The 26160-nt window shown below is 39.9% G+C and overlaps 2 protein-coding genes across 5 annotated transcripts in view; both read left to right on the top strand.

The window, feature by feature from the left end:
• The window catches only part of GRM5 (glutamate metabotropic receptor 5), a 554896-nt gene extending 530068 nt beyond the window's left edge, over positions 1–24828 (top strand). For 2 of the 3 annotated variants that reach the window (XM_037841014.1, XM_037841015.1), the window contains exons 9-10: positions 6185–6280; positions 20021–24828. In XM_037841014.1, the coding sequence (XP_037696942.1) occupies positions 6185–6280; positions 20021–20918 (994 nt within the window). In that variant the 3' untranslated portion in view covers positions 20919–24828. The remainder of the gene's footprint in view (positions 1–6184; positions 6281–20020) is intronic. The other variant, XM_037841016.1, reaches the window with a different exon arrangement.
• Positions 2373–2816, top strand: LOC119538206 (ubiquitin-conjugating enzyme E2 variant 1-like). 2 transcript variants are annotated; one of them, XM_037841024.1, is made up of 2 exons: positions 2373–2542; positions 2669–2816. In XM_037841024.1, exons 1-2 carry the CDS (start codon positions 2373–2375, stop codon positions 2814–2816), a joined length of 318 nt encoding a protein of 105 aa, XP_037696952.1. The 2 variants fall into 2 exon arrangements, with proteins under 2 accessions (XP_037696952.1, XP_037696951.1); XM_037841023.1 differs by having other exon boundaries at positions 2373–2816.
• Positions 24829–26160: the final 1332 nt, after the last annotated feature.

Raw genomic sequence — 26160 nt, 5'->3', positions numbered from 1 at the left:
ATGTTTTCCAGTGACTTCCTGCTAAGCCATTCTTGGAAATGCCACAGAAGACTCCTCTCATGGTCGTTGGCTGGAACTGATAAGCATTGTGGGGTTGCCTTGTCATCTTAACCTGATCAACACCTCCCTGCTGGAGGTAGGGATGGGACAACTTGATAGGAAGCCCATGATTAAGTGAAGGCAGATGTGACTACTTTTCTAAAAAATTAATATCTGATAGGCCATTCTTCTTGGCTTCAGTGATACACTCCTTGCCAATCATTTTACCTATTTCTTGTCTACTCCATAAATTCCCTTCCCAAAGTGGTTATTTCACTTTACCTCTCTTGTTTTCTCAAATGTCCAATTCCACATGTTCTACTCTCATTGATTTTTATTCTGACTTCATCAAGACAGATTAAGAGATCTGTCTTTTAGTATGAGCTTTCTAACCTTTCCTCTTTTCCAACTAAAAATTCACCCATAACTTGGTTGTGATTTTATCCATGTATTCATTCATGCATGCATGTGCTCATTCAACAGATAGCATCACCTGTAATGAGCTAGGTAATGTTTTAGGTACTGAGAAGACAGCAGTGAAGAAAACAGTCCAAAACGCTTCATAGAGTTGACATTCTACTGAAAACAGGGCAAAACAGAAAGTAAGTAAAATATACATTATGTTGGATAATTTCTCCTGATAAAAGTAAGAAATGGTAACAGAAGAGTGGGGTAGCAGCTGCATTTTTATATAGGGTGGTCATGCCAAACTGTACTGAGGAAGAGATATTTGAACAAAGATTTTTGAGAGAGGGTATTTGTGGAGTTAAGCACTGCAGCCAGAGGAATAAGCAAAGATGCAGGACGGTGAAAGGGTGCCTGGTGTCTTCAAAAACAAGAAGATCAGTGTGGCTGAAACAGAGCAGACAAGGGAGAAAAGAGTAAATTATGGGGTGAGAGAGGTAATGGGGAAGGGGAGATCATGCAGAACCTTTTAAACCATTATAATGAATTTAGATTTTACTCAGAGAAAGGGGTAACAGAGTTTTGAGCAGGGAATTAACATGACACAGTTTATGTTTTGACAAATGTATTCTGTTTGCTATGTGAAGGCTGGACTGGTTTGGGTCAGAAGGGGAGTGGTGAGGATAATGTTATTAGGATAAGAACAGGACCAGTTAGAAAGTTATTGCAATGTTCAAGGTAAGAGATGATGGTGGCTTAGACCACAGGGGCAAATAGAGGAGGTGGTGAGAAATGTTCAATTTCTGGTAAGTTGTGAAGGTGGAGCCTAGAGCATCTGCTGTTTAATTATGAAGTGTGGGTGCGAAAAGTGTGATCTTCTCTCCTTTTCTTTTGCAATCATTTTATCTCAAAACTCCCTACATTAGTTATCCCTTTCCTCAAACACCTTTACTCTCTCCCCCTCATCCCTGCTCTCCTGAACACAGTCGACAAATTTGCTAAGGTTTGCATTTATTCTTTAAAACAATAAAACAAAACAAAAGAAACAATAACAAATATTTTGAAGATTTAATAGCTCTTCAAGTTACCTTTCCATCTCATGTATTTTTTCATGCATACGTGCATTCACAGAAGATATGTTGCAGGCATTCTGTCCAGGGTTTATTCATGTTGGTCTTGTTTATATCTCTAGTCTTCAAAGTCCATGGTCAAGCTTAGCCTTGAAATTCTTCCTTCTAGACTAATTTTTAATACAGAAAGCCAGCACTTATAGGATTTCTATGATATTCAGAGTGACTTGTCCCATGACAACTTCAAGCCTCTCCTATTCAATACCTTTTATTTTTTATGTACTCATTGGCCAAGCAAGACTCTGAAAAGTTTGAACTATTCTTAATTGACAGTTCTATATTTCTGAAATAAACCACATTAGAAAGAATTGTACATCTGCAGCAGAGACTATTAAAGCATTATTTGTTACTTTGAACAGCACATTACTGGTGAATGGAATAATGAATAAGCAAATGAATGAAAATGTGTTCTATTGAAGTATCTGGTTAACATAATTAGCTGTAATTATAGAATTATAATCACACAAGAACAAGCCCCTCTGAAAACAAAGCTGAGCTTTCCAATATGTATTAATGGCATTTTTACCTTCTTTTGAAAAACTACTGGAAAGTTCTTAAAAAAAAAAAAAAAGAAAGAAACTAAAGTATACCTTGCTTTGTTGGAACAAGTTTTATTTGTGAAAACTTTTACCAACAGAGGTTGGTAGGGTTGGCATGGAATGGGTTTTGATGGGATGGGATGTTTAGGATCTATTTCATAATCAGGGGAAACCTGGCAGTGTGTGTGTAAAGGGGGAGATGGAGGGGGACAAAGAGTGTAATGTATGAACATTAAGAATACAGGAGTCCTGATGTAAGATGGCAGCCACCATGGGCTCGGGAGTAAAAGTCCCTCGCAATTTCCGACTATTAGAAGAACTCGAAGAAGGCCAGAAAGGAATAGGAGATGGCACAGTTAGCTGGGGTCTAAAAGATGATGAAGACATGACACTTACAAGATGGACAGGGATGATAATTGGGCCTCCAAGAACAATTTATGAAAACCGAATATACAGCCTTAAAATAGAATGTGGACCTAAATACCCAGAAGCACCCCCCTTTGTAAGATTTGTAACAGAAATTAATATGAATGGAGTTAATAGCTCTAATAGCATGGTGGACCCAAGAGCCATATCAGTGCTAGCAAAATGGCAGAATTCATATAGCATCAAAGTTGTCCTGCAAGAACTTTGGTGCCTAATGATGTCTAAAGAAAATATGAAACTCCCTCAGCAGCCTGAAGGACCGTGTTACGGCAATTAATCAAAAAGAAAAACCGCAGGCCCTCCCCCCACCCCCATTCAATTTATGCAGTTTTCATTTTCCATAGTAGTAAATTTTCTAGATATGTCTTGTAGACCTCAGAGTACTGGAAAGGAAGCTCCCCTTCAAAGGCATTTTATCTTAAGATACTGTAAATGATAACTAATTTTTTGTCCATTTGAAATATATAAGTTGTGCTATAGCAAATCATACTGTCAAGTGTAACCACTGTCCATGTAGTTGAACTTCTGGGATCAAAACAGCATATTTAAATTGGTTCCCATCATAATTGGTGGGGCACATCTAACTCAACTGTGAAGAGACACATCACACAGTCACCTTGCTGCTGATTACAGGGCCTGGGGTCTCTGCCTTCTCCCCCCTTTCCCTCCCCCTACCTTCCTCCTTTTTCCCTTACAACAGCCCTCCAGATTGGGGTAGCGTATTAGAATAGATGTGAAGGTTTCAGGTCGCAGCCTGTGGGACTACTGCTGGGTGTGTGTCGGTGCTTTACCTGCACCCCCCCAGTTTCTTTTTTTTTAGTCTTAAATGACTACCCCCTTCCAAGCCATCATCCTCTCCCCACTCTCCACTACTACCCTTGGTGGAAGAATAGATTGTAACCCCCTCTGCTCCCCTCTGAAATTGGCCTTTGGAGAGGAATTCTTTCAGGGCTTTCCCCATATCTCCTCCTTACCCCCATCCTCCACCCCCCACCCCCGATTGAGGGGTGCTGCTTTTTCCTTCCTCCTCCTGAAGTCCCTTTCTGCACCTTCACCACCCAATGCTTTCCATTACACTTCCTTGCTTTGGCCAGAAGCCATCAGGTAAGGTTGGAAAGAGTCTCTGACTTCCCTCATTTAGTTTTGGAACCACATTTCTTTACTCTCCACCAGCCTGGGAAATGAAAATTGGGTCCTCAGCCCTGCCACCTTCTGCTGTCATTGTCAGCTGATGAGTTTTTTTAACTCTGGTTTTGATGTGGTGAAAAGAACACTCACCAGGGTTATTCAGACCTGCCAGCTCTCAAAGTCCTTGGTGGTTAAACTTGGAGAAAGGCCACATGAAGACATTTGTAAGCACACACAATCCCTCGGAACGAATTGTTTTCTCATAATTGTTTTTGCTTTTAAAAATTGAAGAAGTTTAAACAGGGCTTTCATTTGGTTATCGTTGCAATCCATTGGGGTCTAGTTTGGACTCTGACAACTGGAACAAATAGAACCTTGAATTCGGGGCACGCTTTGGTTTCGGTGCTGTTGTCTCTGACAATCCTCAGCAGGGATTAAGAAAGAACTCGGTGTGCACAGCAGATCCTGAAACTGGCGGGCTTGACTTCCTGACAAATTGCTGAGTTTTCCCACTTTTCTGTTCAGGACCACTAAATGCTAAAATGTGTATGCATACTGAAATAAAAGCAAGTCATTGTGTCCTAAAAAAAAAAAAAAAATACAGGGTTCCTGACTACCTATGAAATATTTCAGTGACTAACTGGCTATTAGCCTATCAGCAGATATTCAAAAATAATCTAAGGACCTCTTTGTAAATAACCAAATGGCTATTAATAATTCTATTGATTTATTTAAGCTGTAAAGCAGTATTCTGGTTGTGTGACCCAATTCACAAATAGGCACAAAATATTTTCTATTGAAATGTGGAGTGTTATTCAAGGATTGGTTCTTCACAAGGGATTCTCTTTTAAAGGTGTTTAGTCAAATAAAGCCTACTCAATCTGGCTTAGAATGATGCTTTACATCCTTTGATAAAGTCTTTAAGTTTCTGTCTTCTCTTCTGCATGGCTAGACCGAAAGTTACGTGGGTACACACTATCTTCTTTCCTTCCTTCTCCCACTAGACTGTGAGTTCCGTGAGGCAGGGCCTGTGGATTTTTTATCTCTATATTCCCTATACAAAGCCTTTTGTCTGGAACTTAATAGATGCTCAATTGATGTCCAGTGAATAAATGAATCCATTATATCCATTTAGCTTGATGCAATGAGCCATTTTCATTCAAATGCTAAACACTTTTAACATCTTAAAAAACAAAAAAGAAATAAGCAGAAGCCTGTACCTTGAGACAAATAATAATTTTCATTTTTATTTTTTTATTTTGTTTTAATTTTGAGATGGCAGGAAAAGAACCTAAAAATAATGTGAGCTTTTTGAAGGTAAATAAGGCTTATGATAGAAACTCACTTTTATCATTGCCTAATGAATACTGGGAACATGGATGAAATGGTATCATATCAGGTTCTAGTTTTAGAGGGAAAAAAGGTAATAAAACTTGAGAATATAGAGCCCTTGCAAGCTCTAACAGCAGTTAATCTTGATTGACTTGTGACCTTGGTCAAGTCATTTGAGTAAGTGTCAGTTTCCTCATTTGATAAATAGGGATAGCAGTGTCTTCTTTACCTACTCCACAAGCTTAAATGGATGCATAAAAGATATTTCTGTGAAAGCACCTTGGCTTGAAAAACTGTCATTCAAATATAAGGGCTCATCATAAGGTACCAAGTAGCAGACTAATGTTAGGAACCTCATAATTTATTTCAGGTAAAGTATCCAGTACTTTCCAGGAGTGATGTATTGCAAATTTTGTTACAAAAGCTATCTAAGCCACCCTCAACAACTTGGGCACCCCAATACTAATACCAAACTTCAGCTTAATTGTTGTGTAAACCTCTCACTTCCCCAGTGTTTATTGTATTATTCAGACATAGTAGACCTCAATGAAGGTTTGTAAGTGGTAGGAAATATTAAAAAAAAAAAAAAAAAAAAAGAAAAACTATAATGAAAAGCAACACATTATAATGGTTAAAAGTGTAGGTCTTAAACTTAGAGTCCATGTGTTCAAATCCCAGCCCTAGCATTTACTGTGTGTCTTTGGCCTACTTAATCCTTATAATCTTAGTTTTCCTCTTTGGTAAAATGGAAATAATAGTAACAGTGCCTCTGTTACAAAGCTGTTGTCAGGATTGAATTTAGGTATAGTTCTAATACAATGCCCGACACATGGTAATCACTAAATAAATTCTAACTTGTTGAAACACATCTATTTCTTAGATGCTAAGGAACTGCATGTCCTTTATCACTGACTATTAAATGTGATGAATTCACTGATTAATAGGCAATGTCAAAGGGTAGATTACGTTCGGTCCAGCCAAGAATTAACAAAATCATCCTCAAGGTTACCTAAATACCATCACAGTCATGTAAGGAGTATTGCAGTCAGCCATTGTCTCGAGAAGCAGGAACCCCTGTTTTGGTCTGGGGTGGCCCTCTTTGCAGCCATGGCTGTTCCCCAGCCTGGCAGTTAAGCACACAGTCACGTCTCTCTGTTTGCTCCTGTCCTTGTTCATGCTCACCAGGTACAAAGACAGGAGACTGGCCCAGCACAAGTCGGAAATAGAGTGTTTCACCCCCAAAGGGAGTATGGGGAATGGTGGGAGAGCAACAATGAGCAGGTAAGCAAACCGTGAGTGGCCTGCGATGGTGTGAAATCAATGTATGTGAGCTAAAGGAACAGGCGGCTCCCTGCTCCGGGTCTTCACTTAACTGTGCGTCCCATAGAGTACGTCTGGCCTGGGCCACCACTGGTTTTCTGTGTGTGTTTGATTTGCAAAACCCATGCCATTTTCGTGTGAAGTGATGGGAGCCTCCTGTCCCAGCTGCTGCTGTTTTCTCAGGGCCGTGCGCTTTGCATGTCTGAAGGCTTCACTCACAGTCAGTTCTCCCCTGGATTTCACTTACTAGTCAAAAGATTCTGGAGTTTGCAAAGTGGGAGAGATTGGAGGAAGTTCACGTCCCAGGACTAGCCAATCATTTATAAAACAAATGCAAAGGCCTAGGACTGGTTTTGAGGGAAAGACTGCAATTGAGGGAAAAACCCCAGCCCCTGATCCCAGAAAATCCGGGAAATAATCTGACTTTCTTTGACCATAACATCGTCTCACAGCCAAGGGCAAATGCCCTGCCAAACCGGTGGACTACAAAGGCAAGAGGCTTCTCTTGAACTGAAATGGGGAAAGCTAATCTTCCTCTAGCTATCTTAGCTTTGCAGCTCCTTTACTTCCTTCTGTTTATTCTGAACACTCCCTCTTGCTGTGCTGTGCATGTTTCTTCATGCTAGGCACTCGCAATTGAGTTATTCATAGTAAACTGGGGTGTTTGGAGCTATAAGCATCAACTCAGCTGTGTTGCATGAAATGAACATGCTTTATTGCCTGGTACTAGCTTTCAAGAAAAGGGCTCTGGAGGTAAATGCCAAGATGGGCATTAAACAGATATAGAACCCTGGAGGAGGCTTGAGTTGAGGGATCACTCACTATGAACCAATATCCCACCTCTAAATTTGTTGTGGCATTTCCCAGTCCATGGGGGGAAGGTGTGGAAGGGAAGCTCTTGCAAATTAGCCTGGGTCAGGGGATAGAGAAATCCAGGAGATAGAGTGTGTATATATGTGTGTGCATGTGCTGAGAGCAGAGCTTGAAACACAGCAAGGAGATAATCCTCTTGAATCCTGTTGAATTTTCACCTTCAGACACTCTGTTTGCTTCCTCAGTGGTGGGGTTCCTTCAGTTTCCAATATAATGATTCACTTTTTTAAAGACCACTGCATTGCACCACCTCTGGTGGGTCTTTCACTTTGCAACATAAGAGGATGGTGCCCGGAGCAGTAAGTTCTTATTATAAGAACTTTGCTGACTTTGTCCATGGCTCCCACAGATGAGGCAATGTGATTGTGTGTACATGTGTAGGCACATATGTGTGCCCATTAGTGTATCTGGCATCTTTATTCCCACAATCTCTTTATAAAGTATCTTTGGATTTCTCTCTGTCAAGAAAAAGAGCCCCAGGGGATCATTTTGCAGAAGTAACTTAGACTGATATGGGGGATCCTAGCTTCCTTCCACTTAGATATGACAAAGTGGCAAAATTCCTGTAATGGAAAATCAGGCAAACATTATTGGAGTTGGCTGGACAAGGTAGGAGCGACTCAATCAAATGAGGGAATAAGTGATCTGTCCAGGATGACTTCTGATTTGTCTATGACTTGTGTACCCAAACCTGGCCAAGTTGGCTGCCTATCACACCTACTGGAGCAAAATTTGGGGGATACAGGCTAGGAATCTATAGTTTAATAGGTGACCTAGATCATAAACTGTTCATAAACTGATGTTTTGGAACCATTCAGTCATCTAGGAAATGACATGAAACTGTTCACAGCAAACATTAGATTTCAGTTCTGGCAGCCAGTATTCTTGGGAGTATTTAGTCAATTCTGGGAACTCTCAGATCTGATCAGCCCAGAATTTAGATTTGCCTAAGACTGGGTATGATTGAGAATGGAGGGAGAGGGGAGAAAGGTAAGGTGGGACACAGAGGTTTAGGGGACCGACCCCAGATCAAAGAGACCTAGCTTCCCTGGGTCAGACCCATATTTGTAATGGTAGCCCCTGGAGAAGTGAATGTGTCCACTCTGGGAATGGTCCAAGCTTCTCTAGGACTGAGGCATAATGGAAACAGCAAAGTACCTTTTACCCTTTGTTCCCTTACTTAGTTGGACAGAGCCAAGGGCATGAGAAGGCTTAAAGCACTGGTAAGTCCTCGAAGGGCAGAGGGGAATACTGGTAAAGTTCTGCTAGAGTGCTCACCTCATCCCCACAGATACAAAGTTAATAGGGAATAAATATTCTTCCCTCCCTATTTTCTCTTCCTTTCCATTTATCTAGCATTAAATAAAAATTGATAGAGTAAGGGCTGGGAATCTTTCAGGGCTCTGAGAGAGCTTGCCCTTTGGGAGGGAAAAGAGCCTGGAGCTATACAAAAGGAGAGGCCAAAATTCCCGAGGCCTTCGGATCTTTTTTCCAAAGTCATATATGTTCTCATAAACACATGCACACACGGGCAGACACACACAATGATATTTAAATGTTTACTATCAGTTGGTAAGAAGCCTCTTCTTACCCACCCCACTTTCCCTTCCCATTTGCTTCCCACAGTGATAGGGAAGTGTCACACTGATGCCAGGTTGCCTTTTACTCTTGAAAACATCTGTGCTGGTTCGTTGGCCATTGCTTAACAACCACTCCCAGGGATGGGCCAAGGGAAGTTCAAACAACCACGGAAACCCAGGAGTGTCACCCTGCATCTCATGTGCCCTGGATAGAACCTTGAATTTGCATCTGATGTGATTCTCCCAGAGCCAAGTTTCTTGGTGGGGAGAGAGGCAGTTGTACAATGTATGCAGTCATAGCAGAGAACAACAGCTTTATCTTGATCTGTAAGACTGGGCCTTAGAGACACTCCCTCACTACCCACCTCCTCCCTCAACCCCCATATATGCAAAGTGTTATATACCTATAACACTCTCGCTTACTGAAATACCATGTCGCTGTTTTCCCTTTATGTGAAGTTTCTTTCCCCCCTTCTGCATGAATATAGTGTAACCTGTCATCTTTTCATAGTTTCACAGTGGACAGTCTAAGGGTGTTTCAGAGCAGAGTCCTCCGGATTGTAGGAGAAGTGAAAGAGAATCCTAAACAGGGAGGTGCCCTAAGATCAGGAAATTCTCTAAACGCTGTGACCGTGAGAATTCATACCTAGATGGTTCACCCTCAGGGATGGCTAAGACCCCAACAGTGAATGTTATTGCATCCTGTCTCAGCCAGGGCAATTTATCGAACTCGCTGGAGTCCACCTTCTGCTGGGCTCATGTTGCACCCCATGAGGGAGAGGCCCAGACATTCTGAGCTTCCAAGTCTCCCTTTGACAAAGGGCTCCCTTAGTCAAATGAAAGAGGTAGCCCACCTGAAGGGCTAGAAGAAAGCTAACGTTTATTGCTGCTATGTTACGATATCATTTCTGGAAATCACTCGTCCCCAGTAAACTGAAAAACTGATTTTCACCTCATGCATGCAGCATTTAAGTTTAGTGGATATAAATGTTTAATAAAGCCTTAGATAATCTGGTAACAGTGATAGCATAAGAGTAAGTATTAAATTAGCAAAATCTCAGATTTGAAAGGTAGTCTCAAAAAGTAATGTCTGAGTTAGGACTGTTTTGCCTTTCATTCATTCAATTATTTATTCCTCCATGTAACACTCATTTATTCAGTACCTAGTATAAGCTAAGTATTTACTTGATTCTAGAAACAAAGATGAATAAGACATGAAAAACTGTAGTCTAATGGGGAAAACATTCAGCAAAACAGATCATTGCAATGCAGTACCGAACCCTCTCCCATAGGATGGTGGATTTATGCGTGCCTCAGATTAATTCCTCAGTTAATACCATAAGCTATAGCCTATACCAGTGGAGAAGAATTAAGAGCAGTAAAATCTAAATAGTAATGAATGTGAATTCAATGTTCAGAAAGGGCTAGGCATGCAACTGTATACAATCCTGGGACCATGGAAGGGAAAGTCTGTCCTTCCAGAACTGTAGAGGCAAGCTAGTTGCTTAGCAATAGGTTAGGACTTCTGCAATAACATTCTCTTCATTCCTCCCAAAGTCATTCCAGAATCAGTGTTTGTTCTAATTTATATTTAGAGATGTTCTAAAAACAAAAACAACCAATTGCTACCATTAGTAATTATTATGTATCAGACACTGCAGTTAGTCCCTTCACATACATTATGAATTAAATTCTCCCATGAACATTATAAGGAAGGCATTTTTCATATCTATGATACAGATGAGGAAAATAAGCCTCAGGCATATTAAATGACTTATATAATAAAGTGGTTTAGTGAGAATCCTGAGGTAAGAGAGATTTAAAATCCTCATTCTGGCAGTAGCCAGGGTGTGACCTGGAACTGCCATTTTACCCCTCCAATCTCCATTTTCTGTAACATGAGAATAATAATAGGCACTTCCCTTGCTGTGCTGCTGTGAGGATTAAATGAGATAATGTGAGTATCACACTTACTATATTGCTGATACACAGCAAGCGCTTCATAACTTTTAGTTACTATTACAATCACCCAAGGTTACCACATTAGAAAGTCCCTTTAACTCTTCTATTTCACATTCCACCCTAGTTATTTTCTCAAAAATAAATTCTGGAAAAGTTAATAAAATACAGCCTAATAAAAACTAGAAAATAATTTTAATGATATTAATTCCCCTGCTGTAAAATTCACGTTCTCTGGTGGCTATCTGTAAAAACAACCAACATTCATTGGGTGCTTACATAAGCCAGACACTGTTTGAAATGCTTTACCTTAAAGTATGGCATCTTACTTGATTTCTGAATAAAGTAAATGATAAAGCCCATATTGGAGCCCAAATCAGTCTGACTCCAGAATCTACACTCTAACCACTGTGTCTGCCAACCAGGATAAAATAGCAGCTCACTCACTCGGAATACGAGGCCCTTCACAGCCCAACCCTACCAACTCTTTGACCTTCATTCCCTCGGTTTCAGCACACTGTTCTCTGGACACTCCAAATTTCTTACCATTCCCAGACACCCTAGCTCCTTTCTACAGTAATACTACATCTTAACATATTTTTTTTTCTACCTGGATTACTCTTCCTTTCTCCCTATTTCCATCTTGTCCAACCCCCATTCCTATCCTACTTGGTAAACCCCGACACTGTTTTCAAACCCAACACTAATGTCAACACCTCTTTTGAAGCTTTTTTGAAAATTCTTTAGTTTCTCTTATCCCTCTTTCATAATTCTGAAACATTTTGTGTTTGCCGCTAGTACCGTACATTGTCTTGGTTCCTGTGACTTCTCACTAAACTTGAGGTTTCTGAGGGCAAAGACCATGTTGTTCATTTTCTATCCTCAGTACCCAACAGTGCTATAGGTCTGTTGATTCAATCAACCAATCAGTAATGTGCACGGAGAATCTTTCTGTGTGTAAGCAACATTGTTTTAGGGACCATGGGGTTTTGAGGGACATATAAGATCATCTCCACCCTAAAAGAACTGACAATCTTAATAAAAAAATAAAACTTACTTAGACGGGACTTGCTAGAGCAATAGGCTGCATTAAAGGGTTAAAACTGTGATAGAAATAATAAGGCCTTGATTTGGAAAGAGAAGTGAGAAAGCAACAAGATCTGCAGTTATAAGATTAGGGTTCCAGAATCCCTGGAAGAAAATTTCTCAAAATATATCTGAAGAATACTAGATCAGGTGTAAGAGATGCAACATGAGTGGGGGTGGGGAGGGGGAAGGTCAGGAAGGAGGTGCAGATGAAAATAATCTAGCAAACACTATATGCTACATCCCCCTCTTAAGGACACTTGGTGAACATTAGCATAATAAAGGCTTTCAGAAATTCTACAGAAGTTAGTTTAATTTTGTTTAACTTATTTTACTCTGGAGCTATTTATTCATGAACCACCTTTTGTCATTCTTACTTTATATACCATTTGTCAATTAATCTTCTAGGAATATATTGATCAAAAAAGAAAGGAAAAATGGTATATTCTGAGAAGCTTATAATAATCCTCAAAAACTTATTAGAGGCAATTTTCCACGGAAATTTTTATAGGACACAAAAATTCAAAGTTTAGGTAATTTTTAGTGATTTGAATAGAAATTACTAGTTTTGTTAAGTGCCACAAATATATAGCAGATTCATAATTCCTTTTGCTTATTTTTCCAAAATAATCATTAATTGCTATGATTGTATTCAATTTATATGTGATTATATTGAATAGTCTTCTCTTCAGCCTGTGAAAAGCCTTAAAAGGAATAATAACGGGAATGCTTGGATTTTATGACCCTCTCATCGAAGGTTCTGCTGATCCTCTTCTTACCTCTCTTTTTTTTGTGAAAGTTGCTGTCCTTACCTGTGACATATATATTTTGTGTGTGTGTATATGTGTGTACACATGTATATAATATCTTTTTGTAGATAATTCAGTGGTTATATTCAAATATAATTACTTTTATTTGAGACAATTTGATAGCTTGGATTTCTGTAAAATGGAAGAGGGAAATCAAATAATTTTTGATGCAACAAATGCCAAACCAAGCATGGAGCAGCCTGCCTTGTCAAGTCCAAACTCACATGTCCTAGGGGAGGAAGTGAACTCTAGAGGGATACTTTCTACTCTCAGTCCCACCTCACAATCAGGTGAAATCCTGCAATAGGGCCTACCTAATCTTATTACCATGTTTCCATTAGATGGGTAATGTGGGCAAAAGTTATTCAGCAAAGCCAAGTGGTCTGAAAACCTGCTTCATTTATTCCATCTAATTCCAAGTGCCATGAGTCATTTTGAACCGATTCTTCAACACAAGGATTATTTATTTAAAAATAATGTTTATTCATCACTTTATGCATGACACTACACTTCATGCTGGGAATTCAGAGAGGTATGAAATAGGGTTGCTGCACCTAACAATTGTTTGCTATGATACTTTACATGCCTTCAAAGCAGAAACTATGCTTTTACACCACTATCTTCTCCATTCCTAGAACAAGTCACCAATGGAAAGTCATGTGATTAGGATTAGATATAGGAGGATTTAACATCTTAAGTTTTTCCACCTTTGTGCACATAAGTCCCTTGAACCTCTCCAAGCCTCAGTTTCATAGTTTATAAAACAGACATAATGTTGATAACAGTTTCATAGATTGTTTTGAGGAATTAATAATATCATGTACCTGAAAGCACATATACTCAGATGTCAGATGTAAATATAGAAGGCAGTATATTGCAAGTGAAAAAAAAGTCAGTAACATCTTTTAATTTTTTCACCCAACTGACTTCCTAAGAGAAAGGAGAGATTCCTGTCTTCTTTGAGATACCAAGAAGATTGGCTTAAGCGGAATAGTGGTGTCCAGGGTAGATTTAAGAAGTTGTTTTAATAGTGCAGGTATACAGTGTTATATACCCCAGACATCCCAAAGAGGTCATGACTGGAATTGACCTAATGCCTCCATCTGTGGCATGTGCCTGTTCTAACCAATAAGAAAAAATAATCAAGAGAAATTGCCTTCTTAAACCTGGAGCCTCCTACAGATACTAAGCATGTTGGTGGTGAATCTCCAATCAGGATTCAAACCTCAAAACTAAAGTATTATTCATACATTACATTTAAGTTGCAGGCTTTGGCTGAAGTGATTCAACTAAGATCAAAAGGAGTCTTGCCCAAACAGAAATCATTTTTCCAGTCACTGTTGTAAAAATCCTGGAACACCATCTTATCCTTTGGTCCCTCTGGATTCATCCCTGCAATGTTCCAGTCACTGCTTTGCCCTTGTTTATTCAGAGCTTTGGATTTTGTCCTCCTGTTATTTTAGGAGAAGAGACTGGCCTTTGCCATTTCCCTGGAAGCTCCTCAAGCGGGTGTCTTGTTAACCCATTGGTGCTCGTGTGCATCATGGCACTTAGCAGAGAGACAGTATAAATAACATGGTGGGTATTACCCTGGGTTTGGGATTAGATTTGAGCTGTTTTTCTGCCACTTAATTCCTATATGGCCTCAGCCAGCTTAGTTAAGTTCCATAAGCCTCAGTTTTCTCATCTGTATATCAGTTTAATGATACTTGTATTACCAACCAAGCATTCAAGATGTTGCAATTCCATTAATTCACCTGACCCTCCCAGTGCACTTTCTTATTGGTTAGAACTCTGTACCAGGTACCATACCAAACACACACTCACTGCTCCTGGGCTGTGCTCCAGGTCTAGTGCAGGATCGGATTTGCAAATAAGCAATTCAAAGCACCATATGATAAGTGCTATGTCAGACAACAGCTGTAAAGGTCAGACATAATAATACAGGTAAAAACACCTTGTAAACTGTAAAGTCCTATTCAAATGGGAGCTGATAGCATTCCAGGACGCTCCCTTTCTTTGCTACCAATCTCGATCCCATGTTTCATCAAGGTTTAGCTCAAGCTGAACTCTTCCACAAAGCCTTCCTGGCTGTACCGGCTCATAGATCCAAACCGCAGTTTGGTTTTTATTTGTTTGTTTACCTGTTGCTTTGTTCTTTCTTACTAAATTGTAAGCTCGGATTAATAGTGGTTTCTGAAAAAATCATTTCCAATTTTGGCAAAAACAAACAAACAAACAAAACCCACCTACTTCTAACCTTAGTTGGAGCACCTCAACTAAAGCCTAGAATTTAAATCTCAGGTATGAGGAGAAGTTTGGTTTTAAAGCTTGAGTTCACAGGTCAAAAGAAGTAGCTTCATTTGAGAATGATAACTCTGTGATGATCCAGCAAAATGCCTCTGCTTGGTGCATGGTCCTGTGTTATATCCTACTTTGTTGGATGCTTCTCTTTATGAGGATGGTCTTAAACATTCTGAAATTTTAACATTTCCCAAGTTTTAAGTCCTTATTAAGCTCCACTTTATTTATAAATCCTTCCTTGAAATTTCATCCCTCAGTGAACAACCTTTTCTCTGAAATCCTCTAAAACAGACGAGGAAAACCCAAGAGGCAGGGATAAATGGGTTTTCTTTAACAATCATTTTCATATCAGTAACTTCTTTCTATCTTCACTTTTGTCACACTGGTTAGCATCTTAACTCTCTATCCCTGCATTATTAAAAGAACTTCTTAAATCTACCCTGAGCACCACTATTTTGCTTATGTCAATCTTCTTGGTTCCTCATCACTCGAAGGACTAATAACTCAACAAATATCAATTAGGCTTTAACATTTTTCTGAAGTAGGACTGGTACTGGGGCCAGATGAGGTAGTCAGAGCAATGGATGAAGCTTGGTGAAGGTTTCAAGACTATGGCATGGTTTACATATTCAAATTGTTTTTGTTGAGCTGGGAAACGAAGACCAAACACACAATGTATTAATTAACAACATGGAATTTTTATAGTTTAATAACAGAAAAGAAGCCATGAGTATGTATTTATTCATTCATTTGTTGATCAAGCTTGTAGATTGCAAATGAATCTAATAATTAGAATATCTCTCTAGTCTAATATAGTCAACTACTATCTGTTCCAGACACTTGTAAGAAGGCCAAGGTTAACTATGAATGAGTTATTCAGAAAGCATAAGAAAGGAGATGAAAGAAGATCCATGTAGGCTAGTGGTTGCCAGGAAGAATTTTATAGTGGATGAATAAGCCCAAACTTCAACTTGAGATGCCTTAACTTTTACTCCATTCCACCACAAACTGGGCTATTGGTTATACCTTGAATATCCCTTGTGGGTTCCTAAACTTCTATCAGTCCTTCATGAAAGGCAATGCCCATCACTTTCTTTTTATATTTCATTATAATCTACCAATTATTCCAGGCCTAGATTACAATCTGTTTCCTATAAGCAGCCTTCCCTAGGCAATCCAACTGGAAATGATTTCTCCCTCTTGGAAAGTTTTGAATCCCTTACAATCTTACCCGATGGGAGCAGAGTGAACCGATTGCTTGTTCCTATACTCCATTGCTCTCCCTCACCCTCCCTGCCTCAGCACCCTTCCACTTGTGCATTGCTTCTTCATTTCAGGGCTCTATGGAAAGGAAATACAACCTCTTCCTATCAAAATGCTGTGAATAACTCATATGTTAGTCTTCTGAACATATCTTCTCTCTTGAATTCAATTTTACCCTCTTTGAAGGAAGTCTCATATCAATAATTCTTGGCCATCAAAAAGCATTGATGAGTTGCAATCATTTGTGAGAACTGTCATATGTAATTTGTTACCAATATTAGCTAAAATACCAATATTTTCCAAACAGTGCAGGTTTAAGGTCATCCCTGCAATTGCACCATTCTCATTTACTGGTATTTCAAAGTAAGTCAGAGAGGAAATGGCAGAGTTACAACTTGCAGGATAGGCATTAAGTGTGCTAGGTAGAATAATTGTCTTTTATTGCATCACAGCATGAATTAAAAAAAAATAAGGCCTGGAACTCCCATATCATACTAACAATCAGAAAGACTGTATGGCTTTACCACATATTTTACTTTGCATTAAATTCTCTGTTACTTAAACCAGACCTCAAAATGGCACTAAGTGCATTAATTTAATGGCACTAAGCACGTTGATTTTATTTTCTGAAACCTAGTATTCACTTGGAACTCAAAAACTAACATCCTCAGGCATCTTCTCCTTATCAGACCCTTTCACCTACATTATCTCATTAAGTTCTCATAACAACCTTGACCAAATGAAATATTGTTTCCTTTTTATGGAGGCTTAAAGAGATTGTTCTTTTCCAAGCATCCAGGATGACAGATGCAGACTTAGAAACAAGGTTTTAGGATCTTTTGTCCAATGCCCTTTCCAGGACGCTACAGTGGCCCTGTTAAGAATCCTTTTCATCCATCACATGCTTATTAAGATCCTGCCCTGTGCACCTGGGGGCAGTGGACCCCACCTGAGTGAGTCAACCACACTCAAGCACCACAAAGGAGGGAGAAGGGTGGAGCCAACCAAACCCACCTGAGTAAGTCACTGTGCTCCAGCATCCAGATGAGGGAAAAGTGGAGGATAGGAAAATAGTTAATTATAAATGGAACAAAAATCTATAAAAGCAGATTGCTCCACAGTGTCAAGGCCTCTTGCCTCCCACCTCTTTATTTGCCAGAGCGCCTGTATGTCCTCTCACATGCATCCTTAATAAACTTTCTACCTGCTTACTCTTTAAAACAAACAAACAAAAAAAAAAACAAAAAGTGCCTGCTGGGTGCCACTGAACAAGCTATATAAGGTCTCTATCTTCATAGAACTTACATTCTACTAATAGGCTAATGCCATAAGTCAGTTTGTTTCCTTAAGAGTTACCATTTACTTAGGGGAAAAAAAATCTTTCATGGGAAGAAATGAAGGGAGAAAATCTTTCATGACCCAAGGAAAGAATTGAAGTACTCAGCTTTGGACTGGTGCCTCTGGTATCTCCTCTGTTCAGGTTCATTTCCACTGTTCCTCAGGTGGCCTCCATGGCCCCCTCCCCTCCACAGCCACAGACTCTGAGCAAAGTCATGGGCAGGAAAGAAGATGTCCAGTACTTTGTGCAGAATTAGCTATTCTTCTAGTTTCTAGTACATGCTTTGTATTAAAAGGAACTTCAGTGACCTGAAAGTCTAATTGCTCCTCCCTACATGCCTGTTTTTTTTTTCCTCTTGCTGCTAGAAGAGAAAGGGAATAGTTAGCAATCATCCTCCCAATCAATTCCCATAAATAATGTAGCCCATTTCTTCTGGGTCATTTTCCAGAAGTTGGTAGACTCCTGGGAAGGCAGAAAGAAATGCACTGAAACCTTGAAATATGGCAGGTCAAGTTAATATAAAACAGAAAAACAAACCCTGGAACTCTACTGGAAAGGGCAGTCAGCAGGCTATTGGTGCCCCTTCTGCTACTCTGATGCATGGGATCCTCCAGATCTGGAAATGATTTGGGGATTTGCAGGTATGCAGTATGTTTGTGGAGGGAGCTTAAGGGAGGCATTACACATTCAGAATTGTGCAGGACATCAGATTGCAATATATTGGGTAGATTAAATGGAATGAGAATTCTGAAGGAAGGAGGACAGAAAGGAAGAACACAAAGTGGCAAGGGACAGATGAAGAAATGGGAAAGTGTGAGAGAGAGGCAAGAAGCCTGTTTTTAAAGGGGCTGTAGAAACAGTGACCTGCTCTCAAGGGAACTAGTGTCTCAGGCAGCATGGCTCTGGCACTTGCAATCAGGCACCCCAAGGCAGGGTTCAATCCCCTGACAAAGGCAGACAATGCCTCCAGCAAGGAGACCAAGGGAGTATGGGAAACCAGAGAGAAAGGACAGCTTCCTGAAAGAATTTCTCAGTCTATGGTTTGTGAAACATCTGCTTCAAAATCACTTTGAGGGACAGGTGACACAGTACTTGTAAAAATATACAGATTCTTGGACCCCAATTCAGACACTTACAATCTCCTGGGGTCAGGCATGGGATCATCGACCCATGCCCTAGGTGAGTCTTATGCACAACTAAGTTTAATAACTATGGGCAGAGATGAAAACATTGGGTCCTCCAAAGCCTTTTATTTGCACACTGCCCAAAACTCTCTCTCAGACACAACCCCAAGAATCCATCTATGTGGACAAAACAGAGCCCACTAGATGCGGAGAGCTCAGATTCCTTTATGACAGGGGAATTGCACCACGATCTCTCCATATAATAGCCAAGAAGTCCAGGCCACATCCTCCAACCACATGTGAGGTTCCTAACAGTCTGTAGTTTCAGATTCTGTTGTGTCAGGTTTTAATGGTAAGGAAGGCACAGTCAGGCAGTGAGGTGGAGACACTGATTGCCTCTTCATCAGAGCAGCTTTCAGATCCAAGGGTGGAGACCCAAAACAACTGCTTGGGAGAGGGGAGAGAAAGAAAGGTCCTAAGAAATCCTGCCAGTCAGGCAACACTCATGGCCACCCTAATTTGAGAGCACTATGTCAGGTGCCAAAGGCAATATAATGCACTTGCCCTCATGGAATTATTATTCAAGTTTCAGGCCCTAAAAAGGAATTCATAAAAATTTCTGTGAAGTAGAAAAGTTCTAATTAATTAGAAATTTGTGTATGTGTTGGAAACCGCGCTGGGTTCCGCGTGCAAAGCCGAGACCTCCGGTGTTCACATTGACAGTGACAAGCACGGTCACCTAGTTAGCCGCGAATAGACTAGGAAAACCCATGTTCAAAGGCAGGAATTCAGATAGAAATGCATAGTATATACCAACCATTAGCCTGCAGAATAAAAGCCAAACTGGAACCGTGGTCCATTTTCTGGTAACCCTTGACTTTCTTACTCATTGGAAGTTCGGGATGATAAATGGGTTGGTTAGGTTTAGATCTTAATTCTAATGTTTCCATTCAGAAGCGGCAAACGTTAGGGAGCCCTTACCTTGAGCCAGCACTTCTGCCCCCAGCCACAATCCCGCAGTCCCTTGTATTTATGTCTGCAGCATAAACAGCTGTTGCCGTATAGGTGGGGTCAGGACTACTGCAGAATCCGATAAATTCTTCCTTAGCATTACTAATATCGCCTTTAGCACACTTTCGTTGTAATGATAAACTGAAAGCCAAATTTTAAAAAGTAGCTTTTTTATTCAAAATAAAACAAACACACACCTTCTCTTTCCACGGTGTCCTTTGGATGCCCTATTTCCTGAAAGCATGAGAAAAGTCCTCCCCATTCCCGGCCTTGGCCACCCACCATTGGGGAAGCCTCGTTGAAGTCCCCTGAGGACCCGATTGAGTCACCTCTCCTCTCCCATCTCTCCGCAGCTCCAATGGAAAATCCGTCACGTGGGCCCAAAACGAGAAGAGCAGCCGGGGGCAGCACCTGTGGCAGCGGCTGTCCATTCACATCAACAAGAAAGAGAACCCCAACCAAACAGCCGTCATCAAGCCCTTCCCCAAGAGTACTGGGAGCCTGGGAGCCAGCGGCGCTGCTGTGGGCGTGGGCGTGAGCGCCGGGGCCGCGGGGGCTGCTGGAGCCGGCCCCGCCGGGCCTGAGCCCCCAGACGCCAGCCCCAAGGCTCTGTACGACGTGGCGGAGGCCGAGGAGCACTTCCCCGCGCCCGCACGGCCGCGCTCGCCGTCGCCGATCAGCACGCTGAGCCGCCGCGCGGGCTCGGCCAGCCGCACCGACGACGACGTGCCGTCGCTGCACTCGGAGCCCGCGGCGCGCAGCAGCTCCTCGCAGGGCTCGCTCATGGAGCAGATCAGTAGCGTTGTGACCCGCTTCACGGCCAACATCAGCGAGCTCAACTCCATGATGCTGTCCTCCGCGGCTCCCGGTCCCGGCGTGGGCGCCCCGCTCTGTTCGTCCTACCTGATCCCCAAAGAGATCCAGCTGCCCACAACCATGACGACGTTCGCGGAAATCCAACCTCTGCCTGCGATCGAGGTCACCGGCGGCGCGCAGGCCGCGGCTGGGACCCCGCCAGCAGGGGGCGCTGCCCGGGAAACGCCGGCGGCCGGGCCCGAGGCTGCGGCCGGCAAGCCGGACCTGGAGGAGCTGGTGGCCCTCACCCCGCCGTCCCCCTTCAGAGACTCGGTGGACTCGGGAAGTACAACCCCCAACTCACCAGTGTCCGAGTCGGCCCTCTGTATCCCATCGTCTCCCAAATATGACACACTTATCATAAGAGATTACACTCAGAGCTCATCGTCGTTGTGAACGTCACTGGAAACCGCGCTGGGTTCCGCGTGCAAAGCCGAGACCTCCGGTGTTCACACTGACAGTGACAAGCACGGTCACCTAGTTAAGAGCCGAGGTCACCTGGTTAAGACCCGAGGTGGGAGATACCGAGTACACCGGTAATGGAAACATGAGATTAATAGTGCTATTTATGGACAACCGACGAAGACAACTACAAATCTTTTGGCAGATTTTCTTCTAGTGGCCTTAGAAAACATGGGCTTTTAAGAACATTGCTTATATTTTTGAGGGCTGACAAGGAGTCTGTTAAACCAGTTGCATACCAAGTGCTTTGCGCTAGGAAAGCAGGGAGTGTGAAACAGTATAATGGAGGGCGGGGAAGGCATCGTTAATAAGCAACTGTAACAAGTTTTGTTTACTTTAATTCTTTTCCCAGAAGATTCTTTGATTCACCAAACATGAATGTACATTTTCTAACAAACTCAAAATCTGGGACCAAAACGTCAACCTTTCTTCTTCTTTTTTTTTTCTTTCCTTTTTCTTTTTCTTTTTTCCTTTTCGTGAAGATCTTGAAAACCAGTAACTTGGACCCGGTATTTACTGTGGTGTTATTGTGAGTGTATCCCATGCCTAATACACAACTGGATAGTGAGTGCTGCGCTAATGTACCTGGAGCTTTTACTGGGGACTTTCCGAGTTGGTTGTGAAATCCTCTTCCAAAAGCCTACATCCGGGATTCCGCCTAGTTATTTCAGATCCACCTCCACTAATCATGAAAACCAGTGGAAGATTTCTTGACTATTTCACCATGTTGCCAATCAATACTGGAGTAGCAAAAAACAAAACAAAACAAAACAAAACAAATTCTGGAATACTGTTTCGTAATTCCCTTGCAGGGGTGCATTGTGTAGCTGGAAATTCTCTTTGTATTAATAATTCTTGAGCTCCAGCCCAGCTATCTCCTTCATAAAACGTGGCCACTCCTCCTTGTGAATGCTGTTCCGTTAGTATTTCCAGCTAAAAATATTAAAATCTGCATTTGGGCTTCTTCATTCCTTTCTTTTGAGAACCTGATGCACAAGGAACTCCTCTTTTTGGGTCCCACCACTGGAAGAGTGGTCCATAAACCCAATGAAGACATTGTCATGATTGGAATGACTGTCGTTGAAAGAATTAACACAATCTTAACACACTGGAAATTTTAAACTGTGTCAAGTCGGCTTAGCAGATATTTAGCTATGCTAGTGAACAGTGATTTTAACTTTTCTTGGCTGCTTAAACAAGGCAGCTATGAACTATGACAAATGTAGATTTTTTCAAAGCAATACAGAATATTAAAACAGGGGAACCTTAATGAATATAAACCACACAATCTTTCTTAGCCATTCCAAAAAGAGGCAAAGCAATTATTCATATTTTCCTTTTTAAAGTAATTATCAGTATGATTTTGTGCACTTCATACTGTCACTTTTTAAAATACTGCAGGAAAGAGATTTCAAGTCATAATTGAAATACATGTGCTTTGACAGGCTCATGGACGTAGACCAAGCTCAAGACCTACATCCACTGTCATTTCTTTCTTCCTCCCATTACAGCTATCCTCAGGTGCCAAATTTTTTGTTTTTTAAATAAGGATAGTAATAAAAGGAGGAGGTGTCCTAAAAATTTAAAGTTGAGTTGACCCAGCCTTACACTAAAGATAGCCTTATGAGAACAATTTCCTGTGAGGCAGAGTATGATTCTAGCAGAGAGAAAAATAAATAAAAACTTTTTCTTTTAGCTCGATTTCCTTATTTTTGGCATGAATTTTTCATTCACATCTATTTAAAAATAGCAATTGAGAAATGGAAATGTATACATTGGCACAATTTAGCATTTTGCACTTCTTAAACTTCTAATAAATATACTGCTTGTTGACCTTCCTTTCCTGATATCTCTACTTATATAAATATTAAATCAAATCTCCCAACATAAAACATTAAAAGCTGGCATTACTCTGCTAAAATATCAATTTTTGAAAAATCAAACTTCCCATGATGGAAAATAATATCATCAGAACACCCTTATCCCAAATATTATAAGACTCTTGAAACAGAGGTGAAATCTAGCAAAGTTTCACTAGAAGCAAATGGTTCATTAGAAGCAAATACATGTATCTTCCTGAAAAACAAAGCCAAATATTTTGAAATACCAATACTCCTGGATCCTCATCAAAAAGTGGCTTTCATCTAGGAATTACTGTCTTGAGTTATTAGGCATTGAAACCTTTCTAAATATGCTCTACTATCCAAGTTTTAAATCTTGTTTCATAAAATCCTTCTTTTGATTTCCAATTCATTCTCCAGTACAGTGTTTCACTCTATTAATCAATAGAGCATTTTTTAAAACTTTCTCTACAAGCAAATTCCTTTTCTAATTTTTAGTAGCATATTTCTTTCAAAAGAACACTACCTTATGAGAGTATTCATTAGAATTATAATTTAATGCAAATGAATTGCTATCTGATAATTCCTTATGAAAGCATAATCAACTATAATATGAAAGATAATTTATCCAACTAGAGGAGAACAAGATGTATTTTTGTGTGTATTTCTATAATCTTTGCCACTACATTGAATACATTGTAAAAAGGACAGCATATTGTTAAGTAATACATTCTTGAGGTATTTCATTTTTGGAATGATGATAACTCTGTCTCTTTACCAATTCTAATACCAGGTTCCAAGTAACGAAATACAATACAAAGAGAACTGAATATCCATTCATTCTAGGGCTAGGATATCAATGTCACAATTCATTTAGGTACTTATTCTTGTTGAATTTCCTTGAAAATAATCTATTCCTGGTGCCCAGTGATAATTCAGTCGGGACCAGCATGACAACAAGGAAGGGAAATTACAGTGAAATACTAAGGCTCAGAAAAGTGACCCTAAAGGATAGTTTGGTCCCAGGGTGAAAGAGAGAAGAGCTGTGTGATCAAGTAATGCTGACTATCTAGGCAGTCCACTCATCCGTCTATTTTGGAAGAGAAGTGGGGCAGCCTGAGAAGACCATATGTGTTTTGAAAAGAACCCTCTTTCTGGGCTAGGGGTGGGGAACAGAGTAGGAGAAAAATCATATAAGATTTGACTGAAGCAAGGCAGAAAAGAAAATCCCCAAATATGCTAATTCTTGATAGGAACAGTCTTTCCCAAGCTACTCTGTCCAGCAAGTGATCAGAAAGACTAGGGATTATTCCTGACTAAATGAATTGTATAATGGCTCTGCTGCAGTTCTGTGACTTCCAAACCAGGAATTAAACACTTTTTATGAAAAAAACAAAAAACACTTCCTATGCTAGTCTCTCAGCAAAATGTACATGTTTTGGAGGCTTTCAAAGGTATTAACTGAGTTCACATTTAGCAACAGCTTATTAATAACCCTCAAGCTGTCTGAATCTCTATAGTTAACATTTACAATTTTATACTGTGAAAAAATACAGATCAGTGAAAGCATAAAGATGAATCAGAACTCATTCTGACGAGGGACTGGGGCCTGAGAGAACTCTCTACTGTCTATTGACGAATGAGGCATGTATAAAAATAGTTGGCTGAATTTCACTGATCTTCCCAATGTGAAAAAATATACTATGTATATTGTGTGTATTTCTAGAATTCAATGGCAGCTGCTGGTGGTGTTGTAATTAGAAATCTATATAGAATATAGATATTTTAGAGAGACGGTACCAATCCTAAAAGATTTGTGTGGGCTACAAGTGCTTGTACTAACTTTTTTCTGCACTTTTAACTGATTTGGTTTAAAAATTGTGTGCGTGTATCTTTTTTTTTCTGTTGTTGCAGCTTGTATTATTAAAACAATAGAGAATGTTAAATTATTTTGATGTGAATTGCAAATGATTTTTTCATAAAGTTTAACATTTTTATCAGCATTGTTTCGCTTTGTGCTTGTATAAATGTATTTTATTTTAGCATTTTAAAATACACTTGCTTGTTTCTTGGTCTAAATCATGTTATAGTTGGTGTTTGTGAAGTCAGTTACTTTTTGAAAAATATTAAAAAAGAAACTATAATATGACTTTAAGATTTTCCCCTCAAATGTTTAGTGTTGTCTTAATAGTGTTTTCCAAGACCAAAAAGTATATAATATTAATTAATCTTAAATTCTGAATAATATACACATTTAAATACACAATGTAGCCTGTGCACAATAGATTAAGATGAAACTACAAAACAACTCCAACCCACCAGAGACACTGCCCCCTAAAGACACCTACAAACACCTTTTAAGACAAAAATAAATAAACAAAACTTTTTTTAAAGGATGCATCTGGGAAGTATACCTTGGTTTGTGTCTAGAGATACAAATACAAATTATAAAAATAGTTCCAGAATTATCTGGGTTGATAGAAGTAATATTGTATAGATAATATACAATGTGGTAACATCATACAGATAATACACACACACACACACACATACACATGAATATAGATAGTTTCCTTTGGAGTCTATATATATATGCACGCTTGTGTGTATTTGCATGGGTATATCTATATAATGTTTTCCAGAAAAAAAAAGTTGCTTAAATCACTTTTTATGTTGACTATCTTTCAAGCAAATTTACATTCCCTGAAAACACATTAGCTAAAATCTAAAAGCAGAATGTAAGCTAGATGCTTTATATATAGAAGAGAAAGATAACATGGACTTTAATATATATGTATTTGTGGATACACATATATGCATGCGTATATTATCATACATGTAAAAATTGATACAAAGATGATCATAAAAAAGGATATGACACATGATGAGGCCCATTTTCTCTGCTTTGTCAGATCCTGCTCCTTCAGTGTCTTCTATTCTGTAACAGTACAGATGTGTGTATGTTTAGCTGAACTCAACAATGAGATTAGCTATCTGGGTCACACACAGAAAATTATCTTCTAAAGGAGAATGGAAAGCTATTCAAAACCAGTGGCACAATAGAAATGACACTGAATTAATAGTTAAGGTCTATTACCTTGTCCTAAATAATGTTGGATAAATTAGCTCGACTCCTCCAGAATTCAGTTGTTCCTTCTTTAAATGAAAAGTTGGGTTATAATAAACTGTAAGTTTTCTTCTAATTCCAACATTCCTGGCATGTGATAAATGCTCAAGAGACAGTAATTGCCATTAGTCATAATGTTCTATTTATTATACAATTAACATTCAGGAGGCTGCTTGGACACGTTAGGTCCAATATTATTCGTGGAGCT

This window comes from Choloepus didactylus, chromosome 6, assembly GCF_015220235.1.
Source record: "Choloepus didactylus isolate mChoDid1 chromosome 6, mChoDid1.pri, whole genome shotgun sequence".
Lineage (NCBI taxonomy): Eukaryota > Metazoa > Chordata > Mammalia > Pilosa > Megalonychidae > Choloepus > Choloepus didactylus.
The sequence above is the reverse complement of the archived record's forward strand: the minus strand, read 5'-3'. Positions and strand labels throughout refer to the sequence as shown.